The sequence below is a fragment of the Dermacentor albipictus genome, unplaced genomic scaffold (genome assembly GCF_038994185.2).
Source record: "Dermacentor albipictus isolate Rhodes 1998 colony unplaced genomic scaffold, USDA_Dalb.pri_finalv2 scaffold_11, whole genome shotgun sequence".
NCBI lineage: Eukaryota > Metazoa > Arthropoda > Arachnida > Ixodida > Ixodidae > Dermacentor > Dermacentor albipictus.
In genome coordinates, this window is record NW_027225565.1 from 14,621,101 (window position 1) to 14,634,376 (window position 13,276).

Here is a 13,276-nt window from a genome sequence, read left to right on the forward strand (position 1 = left end):
AGTGCAAGTTGCTGTTAATTAACTCATTAGGCCTTAAACAAAGAACACCCTCTTTCAGATATCATAAAAAATATTTATCATAGGAAAAAAATTATTGCATTTCTGAAGTCAGCTGGTAAAAATACATTAACTGCGCATATTTCATTAAAATTGTTTAAGAAAATAAAAAAGTAATTTAAAGTGCCTGGACAAGGCAACAACAAACAGTCTCACTATGTCCAAGCACATCTACAGCAGATTTACATAACTGCACGAACTGTGGTGCTGATGATGCAGCCCACTCCGCACAGATTTCAGCCAGATGGCAAGTTTATCCTTGAATGTGAGCAAGCAGTGTGTGACATACAAGAGCTAAATACCTGCTTCAATAGCTTTGCTGAGGCACTCATAGGTAACCTGAACCAGCTTGCGGCCGCTCTCATCCACATTGCCGATGAACACTGTTTCATTCAAATCCCCGTGGAAGCCCCGGTGGTACACTGTTATGTCCACTGCAAGCACAGTTGAAATGGAAGAAAGGGCATGTGAGTTCTCGCATGTGGTCAAAGGTGACGCATACCAACACCAATACACAAGTGAACAACACTTACTGCAATAAACAGAAACAGCGCGACACAGCATGAATGAGTAAAGAGCACAGGACTGAGCGCTTATTGCAGTTTTCATTCCATCACATACTTGCATTTGAAGGCAACAAAAATACTAGTTAACACACCCGGAAAAGCGGGCAGAGAAAATGAGAATTTCACTATGAAGAAAGAAAATGCATTAGGCAGACGCAAGTGGTTTTGTTAATGTATTATACATGTCAATAACACAAAGGATCTGCACTGAACAATGTGCATGACATTGCTTGCACACTGACCATGCACACTGTGTCCTTTATCTTGTTCCTCAATGCAGCAGAATTTAAATAGTATGAATCTCTTGGGCCAAAAGAAAAATTTGTATCACCCGAAATTCGCATCGCCCAAAAAGTAAAGAAATCTGCAAATACAGGGGGATGCGACAATGAAATGGTCGACTTGCTCAAAATTTCATTTTTAAATTAATTTTTTCCAGAATCCTAAAACCTCCCTTTATCTCTTGGCAAAATATTTGGAAGAAATGCGCAGCAGAATTTGAGAAAAGTGCAGTTTTTTTAGTGTGTCATCTTCAAAATCAGGAAATAATCGAGCTCCAACAGGCGCTATTACACCGATGATTGCATGTACACGGCTTTCCATTGCCACAGCGCTGCAATCTTGGTATTGCCGTGAACACGAGAGATCGGAGATGGCCTCAGCACTATATTTCTCCATGCAGAAATAAAAACAACAAGACCAAGTGCGAAAAGGCAAAACTAGTGTCGTGATTCATTAGTGCAGTCACGTGGGGCCCAGAGACAGCTCCTAATGGCTGACGTAAATTTGAATCACTGGCTCACTTGTTTCAAGCACATTTTGGCAGCAGCGAGCTTCGCACTTTGCAGGTTCCGAGGCTGACATTTCAAGATCTGTTGTGTTATCTCGACTTTATTTCGTTGCTGTGTCCTGGCTGCTGCCCAATGGTGATAAGGACATGATTTGCATAAGACGGGAATCTGTTTACTCTTCTTTGCGGAGGTGAGGCTACTCATAAATGCAATCCAACAGCTGAAAAAGTAAAAAAGTATCAAAGTGTTTTCGGGCCCCTTAAGACGGCAGAAGGTGCGGAATACAGAGGTAAAGCTACCCACGGGAGAAAATGCCGCCAATTTTGCCGAGGCAGCAAGACTGGGTTGTGTGCGATTTCTAGCTTCTGATAAAGTTACGAGGTTTTTGAAAACGTCCGACAAGTTGCGTGATACTAACAATGCAAAAGCCTTTTTTTGGACGGACAGACAGGCACACACACACACAGGCACAGGGGTGGGGGGGTGAGGGGGGTCGGAGTCAAGGCGGAGCGATGTAGGCTGCCCTGGCAACAGAAATGAGTTTGGCACATCGGCTTGACCACTCCGCTGGCCATAGGACTGCATGTGTCTGGTGCTACCAGGGAGCAAATGGTGGCTCCAATGCTCGTATCATCCACCACAGCACAAAAAGTGATCACGAGATTAGAAATGCTGCACGTTGTAAGCTAACAGACTTTTGGAAAATTCATATAATCCCAAAATTCGTATCAATTCACATCACCAAGGTTCTACTGTAATTGTTTCTCTATGTACCACTCATCTTATCTGTTTTTCAAAAAGTTTTATGAAGGTTTTAATTTCTTTTTTCAGGAAGCATGTGAAATTTTGGTTCGCATTATACATTGCTTTTAGGGAAAGGTGGCAGTGCTGTGGGGAAGTCCAATTACGCTGGTCAGAAAAATAAGGAGCCTACTTAAATAATTTGTCAGCAACTGCATTTGACATTTCTGCAACCAAAATATAATTACTGAGCCACATGCAAACACGATTGTGCTTCTTTATAACCAGCACCATGTTGAATCTCACATTTTCGGTTACATTACAGCAGAAGAATACTCTACTTAAACAAAGCATGAGCAACCAAATTCTAGGTTACCATATTTACTCGATTACAATGCGCACGCAGTTTTCGTGACACACACACAAACTTGATTGTAACGCTTGCCCTGACAAATAAATAAATAAATAAATAAATAAATAAATAAATAAATAAATAAAAAAGAAAAGAAAAGAAAAGAAGGTCCTTTACCGCGCACCTGATTCTTTCATACAGAAATACAACTTTCACTCACTTGGAAAAACAAAGATTTACTCCCAATACACTAAAGTTGCGATAAACAGAACAACTCGCAGTTTCACCTGAAAGGCGAAGCATCGATTGTGATAGCATATTAGTAGACAGCTATACGAAATGTAAGGAGAGTAGTTTTATTGGCAGTATAAACTTTTAAACATTCGCTTGCTAAATTAACAAGCATGGCATCACGTGTGCACAAGCAAACATGAAAAGGTCTCGCTCAGTGACCACGGAAACTATTATCAAAACACTGGAGTAAGGAAAACCTGTAGCAGGAGCAAGCGAATTGACCTTTCTGCAGCCTCTCGCTTCAAGGTGAACTAAGCGATGAGAATGTAGTGCGGTGCGCCTAAATGGCTAGACTCTTGTCTCCATTGCAGATCGATTTCGAGATAGGGGCCATGCAGTCATGACATACGCATAAGCTACCAGAGTCATCAGCCTGGCTACCGCCCAACGCGCCTGGTAAGCACCATACCCTCTGTCACAATGGTTCATTTTCTACTAAGACAGCACGTACAATGCTGTTTTAGCTTGCAGGGCAAAAGCCTCTCCCATACTTCTCCAACTACCCCGGTCATGTGAATTGTGGCCATGTTGTCCCTGCAAACTTCTTAACCTCATCCGCCCACCTAACTTTCTGCCGCCTCTTGCTACGCTTCCCTTCTCTTGGAATCCAGTCCATAACCCTCAATGAGCATCGGTTATCTTCCCTCCTCATTACATGCTCTGCCCATGCCCATTTTTTTTTCTTGATTTTAACCAAAATGTCATTAACTCGTGTTTGTTCCCTGACCCAATCTGCTCTCTTCTTCTCCCTTTAAGATTACACCCATTATTCTTCTTTCCATAGCTCATTGCGTCGTCCTCAATTTAAGTAAAATTCTTTTCGTAAGCCTCCAGGTTTCTGCCGTGTAGGTGAGTACTGGTAAGACACAGCTGTTATACACTTCTCTCTTGAGGGATAATGGCAACCTGCTGTTTATGATCTGAGAATGCCTGCCAAACGCACCCCAGCCCATTCTTTTTCTTCCAATTACTTCAGTCTCATGATCTGGATCCGCGGTCACCATCTGCCCTAAGTAGATGTATTCCCTTACCACTTCCAGTGCCTCGCTACCTATCGTAAACTGCTGTTCTCTTCCGAGACTGTTAAACATTACTCTAGTTTTCTGCAGATTAATTTTTAGACCCACCCTTTGGCTTTGCCTGTCCAGGTCAGTGAGCATGCATTGCCATTGGTCCCCTGAGTTACTAAGCAAGGCAATATCATCAGCGAATCGCAAGTTACTCAGGTAGTCTCCATTAACTCTTGATCCCCAATTTTTCCCAATCCTAGTCTCTGAATACCTCCTGTAAACACACTGCGAATAGAATTGTAGAGATCGTATCTTCCTGCCTGACGCCCTTCTTTATTGGGATTTTGTTGCTTTCTTGATGGAGAACTACGGTGGCTGCGGAGCCGCGGTAGATATCTTTCAGTATTTTTACATAAGGCTCGTCTACACCCTGATTCCGTAATGCCTGCATGACTGCCAAGGTTTCGACTGAATGAAACATTCTCTCGTAATCAATGAAAGTTATATATAAGGGTTGGTTATATCGCACACATTTCTCTATCACCTGATTGATAGTGTGAATATCGTCTAATGTTGAGCAGCCTTTACGGAATCCTGCCTGGTCCTTTGGTTGACAGAAGCCTCAGGTGTTCCTGATTGTATTTGCGATTACTTTGTAGGCAACGGACAGTAAGCTGATCGGTCTATAATTTTTCAAGTCTTTGGCATCCCCTTTCTTATGGATTAGGGTTATGTTAGCGTTCTTCCAAGATTCCAGTACGCTCGAGATCATGAGGCAATGTGTAAACAGGATGGCCAGATTTTCTAGAACAATCTGCCCACCATTCTTCAACAAATCCGCTGTTACCTGATCCTCCCCTGCTGCCTTCCCCCTTTGCTTAGCTCCCAAGGCTTTCTTTACTTCTTCCAGCATTACTTGTGGGATGTCAAATTCCTCTAGACTATTCCCTCTTCCATTATCGTTGTGGGTGCCACTGGTACTGGATAAATCTCTATATAACTCCTCAGCCACTTGAACTATATTACTGATATTAGTAATGATAATGCCGGCTTTGCCTCTTAAAGGATACATCTGATTCTTGCCTATTCCTAGTTTCTTCTTCACTGCTTTTAGGCTTCCTCCGTTCCCGAGAGCATGCTCAATTCTATCCATATTATACTTCCTTATGTAAGCTATCTTACACTTGTTGATTAATTTGGAAAGTTCTGCTAGTTCTATTCTAGCTGTAGGGTTAGAGACTTTCATACATTGGCGTTTCTTAATCAGATCTTTTGTCTCCTGCGATAGATTACCGGTATACTGTCTAACGAAGGTACCACCGGCTTCTATTGCACACTCCTAAATGATGCCCATAAGATTGTTGTTCATTGCTTTAACACTAAGGTCCTCTTCTAGTGTTAAAGCCGAATACCTGTTCTGTAGCTTGATCTGGAATTCCTCTAGTTTTTCTCTTACCGCTAACTCATTGAATGGCTTCTTATGTACCAGTTTCTTCCGTTCCCTCCTCAAGTCTAGGCTAATTGGAGATCTTACCATCCTATGGTCACTGCAGCGCACCTTGCCGAGCACGTCCACATCTTGTATGATGCCAGGGTTAGCGCAGAGTATGAAATCTATTTCATTTCTAGTCTCGCCATTCGGGCTCCTCCACGTCCATCTTTGGTTATCCCGCTTGCAGACGAAGGTATTCATTATCCGCAAATTACTCTGTTCTGCAAACTCTACTAATAACTCTCCCCTGCTATTCCTAGAGCCTATGCCATATTCCCCCACCGACTCTTCTCCAGCCTGCTTCTTGCCTATCTTGGCATTGAAGTCGCCCATCAGTATAGTGTATTTAATTTTGGCTTTACCCATCGCCAATTCCACATCTTCATAGAAGCTATCGGCTTCCTTGTCATAATGACTGGATGTAGGCACGTAGACCTGTACGACCTTCAATTTGTATCTCTTATTAAGTTTCACAGCAAGACCTGCTACCCTCTCGTTAATGCTATAGAATTCCTGTATGTTACCAGCTATATCCTTTTTAATTAAGAATCCGACTCCTAGTTCTCATCTCTCCGTTAAGCCCTGGTAGCACAGGACGTGCCCGGTTTTTAGCACTGTATATGCTTCATTTGTCCTCCTAAGCTCGCTGAGCACTATTATATCCAATTTAATGCCCGCTAATTCCTCTAATAGCACTGCTAGACTCGCCTCACTGGATTAACGTTCTAGCGTTAAACGTTGCCAGGTTCAGAATCCAATGGCGGCCTGTCCGGATCCGGAGATTCTTAGCACGCTCTGCTGCGTCACAGGTCTGACCGCCACCGTGGTCAGTTGCTTTGCAGCTGCTGGGGGCTGAGGGCCGGGGTTTGATTGTTGTATTCATATAGGAGGTAGGATGCAGGCGATGGCGTAGAGGTAGAGCATCCGCCTCGCATGCAAAAGGATCGTGGTTCAAATCCCGATGCCGCAGAATTTTTTACCGGATTAAAAAAATAATAAGAAATTTTTTAAAAATCTGCGAGTTGATAAGATTGCATCAACAGGCCTGGAGTGCGACCTGACCCCAGTGACCAGAACCGGCAATGCACTCCTTCACCGCAGCAGGATTGGTCACCCTGGTGCAGTTCTTGGCCACAACCTCCTATATGAATACCAGAGTAGAATGCCTCTTCTGTTTGTGCCAGTGCCGCAAGCAAGTTTAGGAAACTCCGAATGCCCGTGATGCTGCCAGATTTCCGTCCATCTCTGCATGCATGATCACTTTCCGTTTAATTGCGGCATTACGTGTCTTCACAGTTGGCACTCCCACGATGACAGAGCAAACATATAAAACCGGGAGATGGACAGTGCACTAAACTAAGCACACATACTACAGCATATGGAGGAAGCGATCGCAGCTAGGCACAAAGTGTGTACAAAGCGGCCATTTTGAAATGCCGATAGCAATATGGTAATGCAGATTTAGGGTCTTACTCGATTCTAACGTGCACGCAATTTTTGGTCCCGTTTTATCAGAAAAAGTGCACATTCGATTCAAGTGAATACGGTACTTCAGAATATTAATGTTCATTATATTGAGGTTTGACTGTATTCAAATAAATATTGTAAAAAGGCATCGGATAAGTGGCCGTAGCTAATGCTCACTCTGAGCTCGGCTACTAATGCTATAATGAACACAATTGCTAGGATGACTTTCTGCAGTCTTATGCCACACAGGAAATGCTTCCATCTAATTTAATATTTAACCTCAAGGCAGTCACCTAGAAAGCTATATTATGAAGCCAAGGCAAAGAAGAAATTTTTTGTACAGTCGAACCCACTTCTAACAATATTCAAGTGCCACGAAAGTTCCATTGTTATAACTGAGTTGCATGAAAAAATCATGATGGGGGAATGGCAAACAGGATGAGAAAACTATAATGGTGGGGAGGCCCTAGTGCCCCTCTCCACTACCTTCCTCCGTCCGGCTGCTGATTGTCTTCATAACTGCTTCCTGGGTGCTCTGATTGCGTCCAACAAGCTGCGGCTGTCGGCGTTAAATGGCATTGCTATAACAACTGCAAAGAGGGGTCACAGGTGGCAAGCGATATGAGAGGACCACCGAGCTATTGCTTTGGTGGCCCCAAAGGGGGTCCTTTAAATATTGCGATAAGGCTGCTGTGGCAGCCTGTCAGCTTGAGAAATCCAGAAGAATGAGGCAAGATCGCCATAAGCATCTCGCCATTTACTTCTCACACAGGCTTGCACGAGAAAACCTTATGTCCGTCAGCCTTGCAAGCTTTACCCGAAGCTTGCCAACATCCTTCTCCAAGGCATCGAGGTGCTCCACGTCATGCAGCGGAAGGTTCCTCGCGAAAACTAAGCCCCGGAGGAACTGAATGATCTGCAGGGCCTCCTGTGTGGACGACGTTGAGGCAGCTTGGCCGACCGCGTCATCGCTGCCGTCGTCGCTATCCAATGCAAGCACATCCACGACGATCGCATCGTCGGTTAGAAGCACTTAGTTTCCAAATCTATAGCTGTGAGCTTCCTTTTCACCGGCAACGTCGTGCATTACCAATGATCAGCAGGCGCATCAGCCATCTTCCGTTTCGGCAGCTCCACTCTTAAGCAAAATTACACCTTTTGGGTCGTATCTTGCCACACAACGATAATCGTCATCTGTCCTGTCCACATTTCCTTTCTTTAACGCCGCGAGCCTGGTACTTCCAAATCATGAATGGCATGCACGTCATCAGCATGACAGCATATTCTCGACAAAAAAGTAGCGAGTGCAACGTTTTCAAGAAAGGAAATGCAAGCAAAACAGATGACGATTATTGCTGTGTGGCAAATATACAGCCCGAAGGGTGTACATTTGTTTAAGAGTAGTCAAACGAGGCTGAGAAACCAGGAACAATTTCGAAGCATCCAACAAAGACGAACGCGAGCGATTAAGCTGTTTGCAAAACTGCGCTGAATGAGAAGCCAGCGAGTCGGCACATCTGCATTATTACTACTTACAGTGCGCACTAAAAACACGGACGAAGAAGAGAGACTCTTCTTTGCCCGTGTTTTTAGTGTGTGCTGTAAGTTATAGTAGAGCAATCTGCGAGCAGCGCAGTTGGTGCAGTCCATTCGTGTTTCAGAGGGTGGGCCAGCCGAGAGCGATGGGCGCAGCCCATTCGTGTTTGGAGGGGTGGAAGGGTGTTGAGAGAGAGGTGCACGGATATGGCAGGAAAATGAGCGCGCAGTGGTTGTTGAAGTGGTGGCCCATCATGCAGAGGCTCGAATTTCTCGTTTTCTTTTTTTCTATTCCAGGATTTCGCATTTCACTACCTTTCGGCTCGGACACCCAGCAGTCAGACTTCGTTATAACCGATAATGCGGCATCGGGGCATTGTAGTAAGCGGGTTATTTCTCCATAGAAAACATTGAAAGGTTGATGGTGCAGCAGCTTCTCATTGTTATAACCGATATAGTGTAAAAACCGGCATTGCTATAAGTGGGTTCGACTGTACACAACATTTCTGCCGATGAAAGGAAGCAACAACTGCGCAACATCACTTGTGGAGCTTCATTTTAGACAAACGCAAACTTGCATTGGTTCAGAATGCAGCCCAACAGAAGATTACCTCTCCCTCACCATTCAAAAGGTCACCATCTTGAAGAGGCCGCATGTCGGGGATCCCATGGCAGATCACTTCATTCACAGACCTGAACAAATGGAATACAATGTATAGTCACACAGGCATTTCAATGTCCTCTCCAAGAAAAGGAAGAACAGGCCTTTGAAAAGAACGATAAGCACAATGCACACTCTGAAAGAAAGCTTAAGGACAAAACTGCACGTGTTGATATGCATGCCAACACTGAAAAATATGCAAAACATAGCACTTCCTTCAGCACTAGTGATATGGCAGTCAAGTAGATGTGACCACTCTCTTAGCCTCAAATAGGTTCTTTATCTTTTGCAGAGCAGCTGGCCAAAGGTTTGCGCACCACACTTGCATAAAAAAGGGTGTGCACATGTGTGCTCATACGTGAGACTAGTTTCTTGGACACAAGGTCAGGTTAACCGCTCTCTCATCTTTTCAACACCACTTTTTACCGTCTCTCTTTTTCTATGCATGTTTGTGCATGTGTGCATGCTTTGAACCATGCTCTTTGTACTTATGCATGCCAACCTTTTTGTGCATTTGTTGTGTGACTACGGCATGTTCACTGCTCTCTTCATGGACTGGGGCGCTTGTGCAGACTTGCCAACCTTTGAATTTAAAATAGTCGTGGCCGAAAAAAAATGTTAAAATATTATAACTCTTATTTCACTACTCACGGTTCATCAAAGATGCGCGCACTTTGTTCTGTAGGGACGCTGTCGACAGGCAGCTCTCTAGTCGGAGCAAAATAATTGTGGCAAAAAATGTTTAAGTGTACGGAGTATGTAAGTGTGTACGTGTGTGTGTACGTGTACGTAATGGCAGCCAAAATTTCGATTGCCTTTATACATTGGTCCTATAAATGTTGGTGTCACTGCTGCATGTCCAGGTTCATATAATTGATGGGTCCAAAAACTTGGCGAGTGACTTTATCCCCTTGTGCTTCCCGACGAGCTTAGCTTGTAAACAGCAATAATCCCGTTTTCAAAGTGATTTGGACGAGCTCGGCCCGCCCACTTAGTTTTTCTTCTACTACATAGATGGCTGAAGTGCCAGTATTTGAAATCCGTGGTTATTTCACTCATTTTTGTTTTTTTGCATAAATGTCAGCACCTTTACAGCGGCTCGAAAGCTGTGTTGATTCAGTCTTTGTGTCCTACAACATAGATGGCAGGCATTTCGTCAGTGTTGGTAGGGCGCATTTACTGTGACCTTTTGTTTTCTGCTACTACATAAAGGCAGCAATCTGTAGGCACTCAAAGACCACGTTTTTGGAATCGAATGATTTTTGCACCTTTTGGCAGATTTGGAACAATGGCGTCTGTACCGTTTGCGGCAATGACAAGTACATATAATAAATGGCGTAGTGAAGAGGTAAAATGAGGTTTTCACATTTAAGAGGGGACGTGGCAACGCAAACATAAAAAAAAAGATTATGGGAATAAACTGATGAAATTTGGCATGCAGGTGCGATTTGCCATGCTGATGTCATAACTGAATTCACTTTAGTGCTATCTAATATAGTTTTCGAGTTGCAACACTTGACAGCCTCAAAATTGTCATCCCCAAATTACTTTCACATCAGCATGTTCACAAAGGCCCATTCTGTAAATAAAGCTATTGGTTTATTTTTAAATGTCGAAATGAAGAAGAAGAAACTTTATTAAAAAGAATGATCTGGCAGTTTTTGTTGTGGTGGCCTCAGGTGGCGGCTTGAATCCTTGGACTCGGGCGGCATCTTCGGCTTGCCGAATGGCCCAGAGCAGGTTTTTCAACTCCGAACTTTTGAGAGCTGCCTCTCGAAATGAACATAATTTTTTTTTTAACTGTCCTAAGCATATTGTCTCACTAACAACGTATGCAAAAAAAAAAGTTTTTTGATGAGGTGCAGATAAAAATGGACAGCTTTATTGCACTCTTCAATGTTTCAGGATCTAAGTGCAAAAGACAATGATTTTTGCACCTTCATTTTTGCGCCTTCATTCGTTGTGAAATGGCACTAAAAGCAACTGCACAAAAAAAGAAAGATGAGGAAACAGAGTTCACAGTTTCATTTGTTGTAAACATTTAAATATTTACTTTGACCACCTAAAACCCGCCTGGGTAATACGGGTGTCAATACGGCAATCGTAAGCAGGTTTTAAAAAATTGGGCATTTTACGATAAAATCTTTAATGTTGGCAGGATAGCTTGTGCACTCCAAAAGGCAAACATTTTACAGAAGTTCAGTGGGATGCGAAGCAGATGCATCTCTCTTTTGTGGCAGGAGCCTTTCTTGCACCCTTGAGCTGTCACTGACTGGGGGGTACACAGCCGACCCAATTCTTTAAAAATGTCAATGCCTTTACAACATCAATGTGTCAGTGCCTTGCTGCGGGGCAGACATGGTTGCAGTGAGTGGAACAACCTGACAGACGACGCTGTGACTCGCATGCGCTTGAATGTGACTCCGCCTGCCTCATAACGATGTGTTGACACGCCGCTACTGTTAAAAAGTTCAGTGGCTGTACAATCGTCCTGCTTGGACATGTGATGCCCCCATGGTTCCCTCGCAAAATAGGTTTCACATCCTGGATGACCAGAAGGTGAAACAGCCAAGACGTGAGTACGACAGGAGGATACAGGCTGGTACTGCACAAAATGTAAAAGCACCATCTTACGTGCAACATGACTTGGGAAACTTGTAATAGTTAAGCGGAGATGGGTAGCAGTCACGCTCGATGCTTGCCTGAAACCAAGCAAAAACAATGCAGTGCAACACTTTGATAATACACACTTGTAAAAAATTGCACTGAAAACAGTTTCCAATATGCCAAGAACCTCTATGGCAACACATGTAGACTAGTTACCTTCCAATAAGTGAAAACCAGGTTGGTTGATGTTCAGTGAAGAAGGTACCTTCAAAGTGCACAAATGTAGTGAAACAAAACAAAGAAAGCAAGTTACACTTGCAATTATATCAGCAAGGATTTTGTATTAGGCTTTTGACTCTCCTGCATTTAATTTGTAGTAAAAATTAGCAATATTTTTCTATAATTATTCATTTCCCGAAAATGTAGGTGTACTGCACAGCAAGAACCTCAAAGCAGTGATTGCCTGCAGTGATTCTCACATGGCAGAGAAGTGAACTGTTTTACTTTTTGCCTGGGCCTGCCAACCTCTCCACGATGTGACCAAGCTGAATTGAATAGAATTATTACTTTAAATAAGAGTTGCATAAGACTGACACCTGGAGGGTAAGCTTACTTGACTAGCATGGTGCATTCACAACCACATTGCTAGCTGTGCATATTTATTACATGCATTACCCCATCATGACATAAAACAAGCACAAAAACGGAGCAAAGAATGCAAGCTGTGCTATTAGAGAGTTTTAGCTTGTCCAGTGCACCAGTTAATACAGACAGACTGGGCGTTTAACCGGAAGGGCATAGGCGTAAACGTGAGCGGCCGGAGTGGTGCCCAGCCACCTCGTGGGACAGAGCTCAACCTGACAAACAAAGAGCTAATCAGTCGCCTATCGATTTTCCGGACCTCACGGGGTCGAAAAAATAGTCTGAAGAATCGAACAGTCTAAAAAACTCATCTACCCCCAAAAATAAAATTTATTAGGCTTAGAGTGACTTAAAAAAAAAATATGTAATAATGTCCTGCCTCATACCCTTGGAGGTGATCAGATTTGCTTGGATTTGTGCAAGAGTGATGTCTCCGTATACAGTCGACAAGAGCATCACCGTGGAGATCGCCATGGTGATAGAAAAAACTAGCCATGTTACTTCGCACCACTTGGCGCTTGTGAAGGCACAAGAGGTGGCGCCGATCACTGAAATGCGAAGCTGCACAAACACACACAAAGATGGAATGTCTCCGAGACACACCTGCTCTTTGGTCACACCACAAGAAAAATAATAACCTAAACTTAAAAAAAAAAAAAACGATCCCGCCTTATATGAATATGACAACAGTGCTGACCGAAAAAAAGAAAGAATAAAAAAGAGCGCCATCCCCAGGGGCGTTTTGTCAGCTAAAAGCGAGCATGATTTCCAAGACAGAAGGATGGCTGCACGCTCTATTGCATAGAGTTTCATACAATAATTACTAGAGTGAACTCTGGCGCTAGTTTGCACGGGAACTGCAATGGGAGCGGTTGTACCAGCATGGGAAATATGGGAAGTACGTGGATTTGCCTAAATTTCATCCTTCTGGCTTCAAGCGGCTCGGGGCTTTGCAAACACGTCATTTTCAACAACGTACTGTGTAATAGGTAATTAAATGAACATTATTAAAATTGTCCAATGGCAAGATTTGAACACAGGACTTCTAGCACAGAAGCCG

General features: G+C 43.5%; 1 protein-coding gene across 4 annotated transcripts in view; it reads right to left on the reverse strand.

The window, feature by feature from the left end:
• Nucleotides 1-13,276, reverse strand: part of LOC135914958 (methionine aminopeptidase 1) — a 94,016-nt gene that overhangs the window by 30,659 nt on the left and 50,081 nt on the right. For all 4 annotated transcript variants that reach the window (XM_065447893.1, XM_065447894.2, XM_065447891.2 and 1 more), the window contains 3 exons: nucleotides 11,602-11,669; nucleotides 8,929-8,999; nucleotides 360-491 (listed from right to left, as the gene is read on the reverse strand). In XM_065447893.1, the coding sequence (XP_065303965.1) occupies nucleotides 360-491; nucleotides 8,929-8,999; nucleotides 11,602-11,669 (271 nt within the window). The remainder of the gene's footprint in view (nucleotides 1-359; nucleotides 492-8,928; nucleotides 9,000-11,601; nucleotides 11,670-13,276) is intronic.